The sequence below is a fragment of the Sciurus vulgaris genome (genome assembly GCF_902686455.1).
Source record: "Sciurus vulgaris genome assembly, chromosome: 1".
NCBI classification, from domain to species: Eukaryota; Metazoa; Chordata; class Mammalia; order Rodentia; family Sciuridae; genus Sciurus; species Sciurus vulgaris.
The window spans coordinates 156,950,375-156,963,544 of record NC_136461.1 but is presented as its reverse complement, the minus strand read 5'-3'; the positions used below and the strand labels follow the sequence as shown (position 1 = coordinate 156,963,544).

Here is a 13,170-nt window from a genome sequence, read left to right as displayed (position 1 = left end):
TTCTAGTCCCTATCTTTATGACTCCAGATCCTACTATCTTAATCATGATATAATATTGCTTCATAAAATATATCATGATAAACCAGGAGGGCAGGCAGTGGGCAATGGAGTTGGATAGATGAACCGGGAGCTTTACCATGATGGGTCATGTATACCTGGCTAGGAGTGTGAACTTTATTCTGAGACTATAAGAGCTACTACATAGACAGCAAAAAGACAGGATTAGGATTACCCGAAAAATACTAATATTAAGCCATACACATGGGAGGCCCGAACCTTGGTGTTCACAATGCAACTGAATGGAACATAACTGAAAAAGGTGAAGAAGGGAAAATCAACAGAGGAGAAGAAGTACAGATTGTGTCAGGGATGACTTTCAGGCAGATGGTGTGCTTCAGCAAGGGATGAGGAACAAAGGCAGAGAAATAGCTTTCTTGGTGAATGTTTAGGGTAAGAGGTGGTTTTGCTGAAGATGATAGTTCTAATTTGAAGCATGTTTGGGACAGTGCCTAAGGATCATTGCAGAGGCAACATCTGGTGAAGATGTGGGTGTAGCCTTGGGAGTGAGAACTGAACTGATGGTATGGAATTAGAAGGTAATGCGATGAAGCTGTGAGTCAGTGAGATCCCCCGAAGAGAACTGTGTAGAAGCAAGCTCTGTGATGAGGTTACCATCACGTAAAGAACTGGCAGAGGAAAGTTAGTGACCAGAGAGGTAGAGGAAAACCAGGAGAGTGAAGTTTCATGGAAGCCAAGGGAAGAGCATGTTTCAAGGAGGGTCAAGCATGAAAGAGACTGCATCAGGAAAATGTCACGGGTAGCGCTGGGAGAACATTCTTGGAGAACTCCCCATGGGAAGAGGCCAGATTTCTGTTCACCAAAATGTAAGATTTTGGTAGACACTGAGTCTACCAAATGGAACTTAATAGCAATGGAAAACTTCTCTCCAAAAGAGCACCATCATGAGGTTGGGCTATGGTTCACACACAGTTTGGTTGTAAACATGAGGTGTTCATATACATTTGTGGACCATCCAATCAGTCCTCATCCAAATCTATTCCAACCCCATTAGAAGTCAAAATAACTATTATGATGCTGGGAATGCAAATATCAGAGTCAGTAAATGCCCAGCAGCTTGATTCACAGTAACCTGAGTGACTCCCCCTGCTTAGGTGCTAAGGAGGTCTGGTGCTCTTGAGATGAGGCTGGCCTCTCTTATTCTGGGAAATGACCTCTCTTCTAGAGGCTTCTTGGCAAACAAGTATCCTGATTTGTCTTTCTCAGCCTGACAGTACTATGAAAGAACTATTATAGTAAGAGCAAAATGGAGGCACCCCCAAAACATATTCTAGGGGAAAAAAAGAAATATATTTTAATCATTATTTTTACCACTGAATTTTTCTAGTAGAGTACATTTTTAGTGTTCCTTTGTATTTAAAGGTTAGAATTAAAATAAACCTTTTGATCCTTCAATACAAACTTTTGTTAGCACAGTAATAGAATAATTCAGTGTTCATTTATGGTTTAAAAAATAACTACTCAACTAATAACCCCAAATTGTCTGATATCTCTCATTTAGTCTGCAACAGGAAACACATTTTTAAATAGGCATTCACTTTTGGGAGTAAAAAAGTGTTCTCCAGAGTTATAGTATATCAGTGAATTTTTGGAAACTGTTGTGATCTTTTCGTTGCCTGACAAGGATTGTTCTGTCAGGAAGTGGGTCTGCAAAGAGGGTGTGAGTCCAGCAGTGCCTGTCTGTATTCTTTGCAAACACTTGTATAAGATATGGAGAAAAGTTCCCACTAAAAAAAAACAATGAATCAGTTCTGACTTGTTCTGAAAAATTAATTTCTATATCACTTTGTCCTTCTGATTAAATAGTGTTCCTTAAGGAACTATCATCCATAAACTGATAAGCAAATTAACTTTGGCATTGATGTGAAGCAACGTATTCCCTTTGTATTAATAGTTCTCAAGATAAATTCAATTCCTCACACTAAACATGATTATACATCTAGCACCATGAACTTGATTCTGTTGTACAAGAGCATACTGGAGTGCGTTTATTAGCTACCTGGGCTTTCCAAGTGTTGCTTTCACACCAAGCATCATCTATGGCTGACCATTGGCTCCCCTTGACATACTATTATCCTAAATGGAGAGTTTTCTTGATCATAAAAGGCAGCTCCAGTCCACTAAGGGCATTGGTCTGTTAGAATGCAGGGAGTAAGATGATAATTTGACTTTTATGCTGGCAGGGTGTGAGCCTACATAAATGACCATTTGATTCTGACAACATTGCTATAATGAACTGGGCCATTTCAGTTTCATTTTAAAATATCATGCCTTTAACTAAACTTTTTGCTTGACATAGTTAAGGTTTATGCTGGAAATCTATAAATAGATAAGGTAGTTAAGTTTTTCCATGAATGCTAGTCTTGACTTCATTACTAATTACACAGACATTAGTAGTATTTTTTAATGAGGCATTTTGGGATTTTTTTCCTCCTCGTAGTTAGAATAATGTGGTTCTAATATATTCAAAATGCACATAAATATGTAAGAGAAGTTATCCAGAAAGAAAGTAGAATTCATACAAATGCTAATTAAGATTGGATCTCTTGAGGAGTAAAGCAAATCTTCAGTGATTAAAAACACCCTCTCCCCAAGACATTTTAACTGGTCAAAAAAATCTCTCCATTAGCAAAACCTTCCCATAGTGTTTTCTACCACAGGTGGAAAGGTAAATTTGAACACCAATCTTATCAGTTATTATTGCCAGTAAATTCTTATCTGATTCCAGTTTGCCAGAGAGAATACAGAACATTCATAGGGTTCACAGATGCACTCATTAAATCAAGGACAGACAGGGCTTGGACCCCAGACTTACCAGGATCATACTTCCTAGTCAAGTGGCAAGTCATTTAACTTCCTGCTGCCTCAGAGTCCTCATTTTTAAGATTGGGATGAACTTTACTCTGAGAGGCAGATGCAATAGTGCTTGGGCCTTTACCAGTGAGCTTTGGTGGTGATTGATTGGTACTGGTGATTGAACCCAGTGGGGTTTTACCACTGAGCTACATTCCCAGTCCTTTTGTTTTGTTATTCTGAGACAGGATCTCTCTAAATTGCTAAGGCGGGCCTGGAACTTGCAATCCTCCTGCCTCAGCTTCCCGAGTTGCTGGGATTACAGGCAAGTGCCACCACATCCAGTATGCCAATGCACTTTGTAAGATGTAAAACACAGAGAACGTAAGGCACTGTTGTTTGACAGCTTAGGAAATGGCTTTAGGGAACTATTAAAAAATAATTATTTGAGTCTTAAATCATAAACTGACCCCCTATAAATGTATTCCAAAAAGCAAGAGTTTATGAGTACTTCCTTCTTTAAAAGTTAAAATTGACTGGGGAGGCTGAGGCAGGAGGATCGCTAGTTCAAAGCCAACTTCTTCAAAAGCGAGGCCCTAAGCAACCCAGTGAGACTATCTCTAAAATAGGGCTAAAATTCAAAATAGGGCTGGGGATGTGGCTTAGTGGTTGAGTGCCCCTGCGTTCAATCCCTGGTACGCCCCCCCCCCCCAAAAAAATTAAAATTAGAATGGGGGGAGGGACTCTGTGACCAAATAATCTGGAAGAATACTGTAAATAATATCCCTCCCAGATATACTGCAGTCAGTAAACCCAGAGTTCCCCAAACTTCATGAACAAGAAAATTGTTTTTTTTTTTTCTTTTTATAATACAGTCCCGAGGAACTAGTGTTGCACATCAGAGAACTCAGAAAAACCTGTTACCACGTGGTTAAAATAACTAAATGTTTATGATCTATAATGTGACTAGGAGGGGCTGGGATATATAAATAGGGTAAAAACTTTCATACTCAGCTGTTGCAAATTACTGAATGGGAGGCGGAATCAAGGTTCCCATTTCCCGGGTTAACAGCACCTGGCCCCGCAGAGCAGCCCGCACTGACCTGCGTTTGTGTGCCCGCAGAGGGCCTCAGCGGATCCTGGAAGGAGGGCGGGTGCGTGCCCTCCAGCACCAGCAGCAGCGGCTACTGGAGCTGGAGCGCCCCCAGCGACCAGTCCAACCCGTCCACACCGTCGCCGCCGCTGTCCGCCGACAGCTTCAAGCCCTTCCGCAGCCCCGCGCAGCCGGACGATGGCATCGACGAGGCAGAGGCCAGCAACCTGCTCTTTGACGAGCCCATTCCCAGGAAAAGAAAGGTGGGTGTGTGGCCGCCTCCCGCGGTTTTGTTTCCAGCTGTGCAGAGGGACACTTTGCCCGTGGTGAAGGTGATAGTCTTCGCATAACCACAAGCAGGCTTCGTTTCCCTTTAAGGTCTTAGAAGTTTCGAAATAAACTTGTCTCAATTGAAGACAAAAATAACTGAAATACTGATATGTGATATGTCCCATCCAGCACACATGCCCCCATCTTCTAGGACTTACCAGTATTTGAAGTTAGAAAATGGACTTAAACTTCATTTGTTAATTTGGTCACTCTCTTCATGGGAATCACTTTTTTCACATTGTAAAATATTGTTAATATCTTTTTCTCTTCCCTACTTCCATCATGCCCCGAGGATTGTTAGGAAGACTATTTTGTAGCTCGTTTTTGTACAACCAGATGTGACATATACATGAAAGCTCACATAAAACATAGGTACATGCTTACATACTGAAAATTTTACTTATCAAACAAAAATGAAAAAGATCCAGTTAATCCATATAATAAGTTAATTGATTACACTTTTATTTAGTCCTCACAGTAGTCCTGTATGGAAAGTATTATATGGAACCTGGGATCAGGTACATCATACATTTAACTGGCCCTGTTGGTGGTTTGAGAGCCACCACTCAAACCCAGATCTTCCTGAACACAAAGCTCATATTCTTTTCATTCCATTCAGGTACATTTAAATTATTATTTTTGCTCACGGTTTTTTTCAGAAGGCTTTCTATTTCATGGAATAACAGAAGACTACTAAATCTGAAAAACATGTAGGCATCATATCTTAAATTATCATGTAAATATGAAACTGATTTTATATATTAGTTTTTAAATTTGTATTAATAGTATCATTAATAATGACTGTTCACGAAAATCCAAGGCAGAGCCTTAAGGACTGCAGTGCATATCTTTTTTTCCTCCCTGATTCATTTCAAAGAGGAAGACAGAGATGGCATTGCTCCAGCCACTTCCCTCTGGCATCTCTTAGCATTGCTTAGCATGTGTGGCAGTGGAGGTGGTACAGGAACTGTCTCTGGCTATGTAAAAGGACCAATGAGAGCCAGCTTTTGGGGACCAGATAAGACGATATCAGTGTAGCCTCCTGTCCTTCCCAGAGACAATGGCCTGAAGAGTTGTCCTTTCACGATAATTTATCATGTAGCAGTGGTGTCATTCTGGTATCCTGTGGGTCCCTGGGGCTGTTGGACCTCACTTGACCAGTCAGAGAGAGTGCTGGCACTTGTATCCAAAGGCTCTGCAGGCAGGACAGTAGCTTGAACCCAACATCTTGCCTACTGCTTTGGGCTGCCCAGGTTTCTCTCCAGAGTCATCTGAGAGTGTAGTCCTGACTCTCATCCATGTGGCCCAGTGTTGTGGCAAGGACTCACAGCACAGAGAACCACCAGTGCTTTCGCGGTGCATTGCTGAAAACTGTCATGACCTTAACATTTCTAAGGTGGCCACTGAGCCATACTTCATACTCTCATATTTGAGTTTGGTTGCATTGGTCACTGATTTTGAAGGTCTGCAAGTTCCTGCTAAATTAGGGACCATTCAAGTTCCCAAAGGAAAAGAAAAGCAGCTTCAGTACAAGATGGCATTTAGTTGAAGGGCACAGGCCTCAGCCTCTGCAAGATGCTGGCTAGTGGGTCTGAATGAAAGAATGAGAACCCTGTTTATCCTTCCTTTTTTATGACTTCTTCTTCATTTTGACTCTGCATTTCCCCAGGACAATGCCAATAGGGTGAAGCTCACTGACACTGTTGTTTAATGCTAGGATCTTACACAGGTCAAGCTATTGCTTTGGTCTTTTGAACTTAAAATCACTTTTAATAGTGAAAACAACAATAAAGTGGGACCATTTGTTTTTAAAAATTTATTTAGTGATCCAGCATTTATGAGGTACCCATCAGGCAAAATGCTTCATGTCCTGAAAATAAGGTTTAACCCCTTCCTTCAAGTGTTGAAAGTTGGGTGGGTAGGAAGTGAAGTGTAAAGAAGCCATAATAATGGTGCATGATGGATACTGTCTTCATGATGTAGTAGAACAATGTAACTAATACAGTGATTTCAGAGCATTTAAAATCATGTTTCAGAGATTTCTGAGAGTTGAGCATGTTAATTTGCTTGAACTAGACATGTCCTAGCTGGTGGAACTTTCTAAGATCAATTTATATTCCTGTGTATTCTCTCAGATTCATAATATTCATTTGAAACCATGATCGATTGTAATGGTCATATAGCCTGTGGAAATTGAGAAATTTCTAGATCAGGTTCTTCCACACTGAAAGTCTTAATCTCCTAGTGGGTTGGAAATTGATTTAATGAGTCATGAACAGCACTCTTTAATTAATAGGACAGACTAGAATGTACTCTGTATAAGGATTAGCATTGTCTCTTGATGTTTTCATTTCAGTCCTGTACTTATACAGTGTAGACGGTGCAAAAAATTATTTCTTACTGTGGCTTATTGTCAAAAAAGAAGTTGGGAAGCTGCATGTTCTGTGTTACAAAGAGGTAATATGATATATGACAAATTAAGATGCCCTCATCAGAAAGTCAAAGATCCACTTTCTAAACTCAACTGCACTACTCTGAGAACCTAAGAAAATCTCCCCTCTCTGATCACCAGCTTCTTATTCTGAAAAACAAACAGCTATTAATCACTCCTCTCTGGAGATAGTCACAAAGGTCAATGTGAGTATAGTTCTGAGATGAGGTGACATTTTAACTGACCTTGTAAGACTTTTACCAAAGCAGGAGGAATTGCCTATATCTGAGTGTGACTTGTGGTTACAGAAGTTGTCCAATCTCTTCTTCCACCTCTCCCCAGAGTATATGCTCCTACTGCCTCTTCTGGAGATCTGTTTTCCACTTTATGTAAATGAGTTAAGAATACTCAGTGTGGAGCTAGGGTTGTGGCTCAGTGTTAGAGCACTTGCCTGGCATGTGTGGGACACAGGGTTTGATCCTCAGCACTGCATATAAATAAATAAATTAAATGAAAGTCCATTGATTGGAAACAAAAAAAAAAAAAAAAAAATTAAAACAAAGAATACTCAGTGTGCCTCTTAGTCTAATAGATACATTTTCTAATAACCACATTTCATGTTTTGTTACGTATTTAGTTCATGTTTAGTTGCAGTTTGCCAAATACTTTAATACTTTTAAATGTAGCATTTCATTTTATCATACCAAAATCTTTGGTATACCCTTATCCCATTTTACAGAGGAGGCTCCCTGATATTCTGTGAATTGTAGGGCAAAAACAAGATCAGGATAGCTGAAAGAACAAAGAGGAAACTCTGGAGGCAGATTAATTTGAAGTATTGACATTTCCCTCTGCCCACAGAGGAGAACAACGTGGAAGGGAAATAATAAAACAAAGCTACATGGCAAGGTGGGAGCAGGATGCAGGGGTTCAGAGTGACGGTGAGGCAGAGAAAGAAACTTGGGCTGCCTCCTGGGGAATTTACTTCCTCCTGAAGCATCCGTTCCTCTTAAGAGGGCCTGCAGCCAAGGGAGGTGAGAATGTGTAAAGGGAAAGGCAGTTCTCCTGGCTCTGATATCCTGGCCGGTTCTAGCAGAATTTTTCCTTTGTGATTTCAGATGGTGGAGCCCTGTGAGTCAGGACTCTGGGACTTTGGGGAGGTGCAATTCCTGTCATGACCACAGGGTGATGCAGTAACCCTAAATACAGCTACTGGGCACCTAGAAAACAAATTCTGTGGAAGGCTAATAGTTAACCATCAATTCTGAAAGACCCCTAGAAAACCCAAAGGGCTGATAATTATTTATGTGCTCCTTTCCATACCTGATTCCTCATTCTGTCAGTTTCTGGATTCTCTGCATTCTGAAATTGGCATGGCAACTCCAGTATCTCTGTGACCTTAAGCAAATCACTTTGGCTTCTCTCAGCCCCCCCATTTCCTCATCTGTAAAATATGGATGATAGTGGCAACCTGTCTGTGGGCTCTTATGAGGATAACATGCAAGGACATGTGTAGAGCAATAAATGTTAGCCACTAATCTGTGCTCACCTTTTCATCCGTTTGACACTGACTGAATGGGAAATTTTAGAAGTCTGGCTTTGGTGCAGAGAGAGTGCTTGCCTTCTTCCTTCCTTCATCCCGATCACATTGGCTGAACTGGTGCCCCTGTGGCTCAGGATAACTCTGGACTGCTCAGATATGCTGCGCTTCTTTAGGGTGGACCCCAGAGGCCCTTTAAGATGTACTGAGTGAAAATAGCAATGACAGTGGCAGAAACTGGGGTGTACAAGGAAACCTGACTCATGACTCAGCCTTTCTCATTTTTACTTATTTCAGATGTCTTGACCATGAACATTTTTACCTGTATATTGGGGAGAATCTCAAGTCAGAGCAGAAAGTGCTGAGTTAACACAAGGTGCTTAAGTAACAGCTGTCCAGCAGTAAGCACTCATTGTTCGGCACACTCGGCATTTTCAATCTTTCGGAACCAAAAAGCAGTGAATCCCTTTAAATTGTGAATGATTGCTCCAAAAAGAAAACAAACCAATATAACCCTCCCAAATAAGTGTGTTGCCAGTCTCTCCACTGAGTTAATTCCTAACCCATTAATTTTGAGCAGAGAGTGCCTCTCTCACAAAGCATTGCTCCAGAAACAGACCCACTGTTGAACTGCTGGCAACTGCTAGGAGTATGGGACTCGGAAGACCAGCTTGGGGTTGACCACTCAATTTTACTGAGATGACGCAGCATTGTCAACCAGGGCAGGCGAGCTGATTGGCTCATAGAGAGGACAAAGGGAAAAGAAGAGGGATGTGTAGGTCTTTAGTGACACATGGTCTTAGAATAGCCAGCCTGGAGTTCCAAGGACTTCCAGTATCATCTGGCCCAGCCTCAACCTTTCCACATTAGAGAACTACTCCATCTTATCTAGAAATGTACAGGTGTCCCTAAAGATGAGATGCATTTCTAGAATCCTCTGATTAAGAAAACACGGAATGACTAGGGATTTCTGCTAATTCGAGAATCTATTTGTTGTTATAGAAATCACTTTAAATCAATCTTACTAAGGTATAGTTGTCACAAAATAAAAAGAACCCATTTTTTAGCATACATTTCAGTGAATTTTAACTGTGTCTCCACCTGAATAACCCCTTTAATCAAGATCAGCACCCCTTGTGCCAGTCAGCATTCATAGGTACCCCCACCCTAAACAGTCCATCACTGATCTGACTTCCATCAGAGTCATGAGTGGTGTTAAGTTTGCCTATTGTAGAACTTCAAGTCCATGGAATAATAACAGCATTATATTGGGGGTACAGAATACCAAGTGTTGTCAACAGGAGCTCTCCTTCTTGCTGGTGGTAATGTAAAATGTATAACTACTCTGTAAAAAAAGAGTTTGGCAGTTTCTTACAACGTTAAATATACATTTACCATATGACCCAGCAATTCTACTCTTGGGTATGTATTTACCTAAGAGATAAGAAAACACATGCCCACATAAAGACTTGTAGACAAATGTTCATAGCAGCTTTATTCATTATCACCCCAAACTGGAAACAATCCAAATGTCCATCAACAGACAAATGAATAAGCAAGTTGTGGTATGTTCATACAGCAGAACACTACACTAAAAGGAAAAGAACTACTGGTACACAAAACAATGAATGAATCTCAAAAATGTCATGCTGTGGGGAAAGAATCCAGACGTGAAAGAATATATTCTGTGTTACCCTGTTTATGAAAATCTTTTTTGTTATGTTTTTATTTACTTATCACCACAGCATTAAGCCTTAGTGCATACAGGTGGGAGATGTTTGATCTGCATACATTTAAATCACTCATTACTTGGCACTAACCTCACACACCCTGAAAACCCAGAATTACTGATCTCTTTTAGTCCTCTCATTTTACAAATAAAGGGAGTAAGGGGAAGCCCACACAGGTAAGGTGACATGCATCAGGCTGTGGGTCTAAGTGGACCTCTTGACCCTGAAAGAGCCATCAGAGCCTCCGCCAAGAGGTGTGGGTTCCCATGAGACAGGCTGAGGAAGCACGTGTAATATGGCACCAAGTAATTAGACCCTCTCCATCTTTCAGGGATACGGATCTGCTCTGGAGAACACAGAGAACACACAGAGAGAGGTATACATATTTAAAATGCATACCTAAAGATCTTATTTGCCTAAGAAAAGGCAATGTGATACTGACCCCAGGCTGCTTAGGTGGTAATGCGCCTTCTGGAATGTACCCTTAATTGGACTTTTTCCTAAGCGTGCCATGGAATACTTCAAAATCAGTTCTACACCATCAGTGATCATCCTTTCAGTTCTTGCATCAGTCTAGATTCTGTCAGGAAAGCAGAATCTACTCCATATATCCCAAGTATGAACTAGATTAAAAATTGGATTCAGGCTCATTGATGGAAGGGTGAGCAGAGAAGAGAGATCAAGGAGAACAGCTTATAGTCCAAAGCAGTTGGTCTCAGTTAGTCTGGAAGCTGCTCAAAGGTAAAAGAATGCTAGAAAGTTCTGTACAGCTGTTGGAGCCCACAACTCCAACTTGGGTGATCCTAAGGAGCTTGTCTGAATGCTTCTGTGCATCTTACATCAGGCTTATGTGAGATCCTGTGAGCCTCCTGCGATTGCCTGGAGTGTCACCTCCTCCTGAAACTGTTGTAAATGTTAAACGATGTAGATGTGTAGAAGTTCCAGTCAGTGGTGCCGTTCCTTCACCCTTCCTCAGTCCTCCCAGCTGCTTGATATGAAGAGGACTATTCTAGACCAGAAGTCAGCTGGCATTGGCTCTGGTGTTCCACAGAAGTGCTTTCCATTAAGGGTGAATTTTCAGCTGTTGCTCCATGCGTTTGCGGACATTCCAGCTCTGTGAACATCTGTCGGAGCCTTGAGGAGAAGCCAGGGTTGGAACACAGATGGGCTGTTCATACTCGGCTGCTGTGACTCTGCCAGCAGTTTTGCTTGGTTTGGCTTCCTTGGGCGAGCTTGGACCGGTGCAGCAAACTGGGTGTTGTTTATTTAGCTATTTTTTCATGTTCTCCTTCTCCCATGGCTTGCTTTCCTTTAATATAACAGCAAGTGGTCTGTCTACAGACAAAGGATTGGTTTCAAGTGGATACGGTGAGGGCACTTTAAAAAGTTCTAAACTGTCCTTTAAGGGGCCTCACCCTTGATGCAAGAATGATCTCAATGGCTCAATGGTAGACCACTTGCCTTGCATGCACAAGGCTGTGGGTTTGATCCCCAGCACTGCAAAAAAAAAAAAAAAAAAAAAAAAAAAAACACACATCTTTTGACCTACGTAGACAGAAACCACTCTGTTTCATTAAAGTTGAGATATCCTGTTAACATGCTTTTCTCCAAAATTAATCAAAGTAATATTAGTCAAGTCAAATCGTTTTTAAAGAAATGTTTTTTTAAAAAATAACAAAACAATTTTTAACTTGGAAATTAATAAAAATAAAACATCCCTCCTCAATATTTCTCTATTTTCTTCACTGATTTCATTATCTATTCCTCTCTCCCCCAAATAATGTTATTCGTGTTCTTTTATGATCTGTTTTCCACTGTCTCAATCAAGTACCAGCAAAGAGGTAGAGGGGCTGGGGAATGTGGTAGGAGTGGCACAGAATCCTAGGAGCTAACCACCAGGGAGGGCACTTACTTATCACCACCACCCCATCAAGCCTAATAGGCAAATGGAGGCATTTCCAGAACCCAGAGGGTTATCAGAACTTTCAAAGTTCAGCTGTAGGGGAGGTCACCCAACAGAACTGGCAGCTTTGGAAGGAGAAAGGTAGCCACCACCGACTGTGGCTAGGCAGAATCAGAGCCAGGAGGCTCTGATTTCCCATCTCTTGTGGCCCCACCCCATTCTGTCACTGCCTCTTGTCCACTAAATCCAACCAGAAACCCATGGCAGGGGACTTGTGGATGCCTTGGAGGAAGATCAGTTTCTTGGGGCACTACACATGGTGCAGAAGGGAACAGGGTGGCCTGTGGGGTCGAGTAGGGTATATCAGTAATTCCCATCATGGATGGGAAGTTTCCATGTCACAGAAGCTTTTCACACAACTTCACTCTTAAGACCACTTAACACTCAGTTGTACAGAATCAATTTAACCACCACCACCCCCATTGTCAGCTTTGAGGTTCTTTCTAATTTTTCTCATAGATATTTTGAATTATTCTTAGGATAGATCTCTAAAAGTTGAATTGGGTCAAAGTTATAGGCAATTTCAAAGGTTTTTAATCTGCTTTGACCCCAAATTTAGAGATGACAGGTATCTATGCATGAGTAGTGATGGGCACAGAGCTCTGACAGGTTAGGGTTAAATGCAATAGTAAATGTGAAATGTGTTGTTCAAAGAGAAGAGGTAGAGGAGAAAGAGAACTACTTCTCTGTGGTTTGGGGAGAGCTTCCTTCTCAGAAACAGTTTACAGTCTTCCCACTGTCTCTAAGTACGTTTCTAAGTCCTCATTTGCAACTGTCTGCAGATCAGCGGGAACTTCCTCTAGCTATCCCTATAGACTGCAGTGCTACACAAAGGCCTTCTAATTGCTTATGTTAATGACCCAAGTCATCAATTAGATAATGATTTTTCCTGTAGCAAAGTTTCTGTTCTCTTTTGGTAGACCTGCACTTTCTTTGTGTAGTAACTGGTGCAGGGTATGTAACGTTGGAAAAGAAATGTACCATGGAAAAAGAGAAAAACATCTACAATTCAGGCAATCAACATGAGCCTCCCCTTTTCACTTACAGCTAAGAAAGGTGAAAAAGCCTTAAATGTGCTAGGAAATGTCAAATTCTACAGAACAGTAACTTTTTGGCAAACATGTTTGAATACAGATCAAGATGAATTTCACAAAATGTTTAAATAGATTAAGATGCCACAGATGTGGCTCATCTCCACAGGCCCCAAAACAC

General features: G+C 41.2%; 1 protein-coding gene across 2 annotated transcripts in view; it reads left to right on the top strand.

Moving 5' to 3' along the window:
• ZNF704 (zinc finger protein 704) overlaps positions 1–13,170 on the top strand; it is a gene marked incomplete at its 5' end in the record, with an annotated part of 212,561 nt that overhangs the window by 165,123 nt on the left and 34,268 nt on the right. For both annotated transcript variants that reach the window (XR_013759243.1, XM_079111046.1), the window contains one exon: positions 3,995–4,227. Coding sequence is in view for 1 of the 2 variants with exons in the window: in XM_079111046.1 (XP_078967172.1) it covers positions 3,995–4,227 (233 nt within the window). The remainder of the gene's footprint in view (positions 1–3,994; positions 4,228–13,170) is intronic.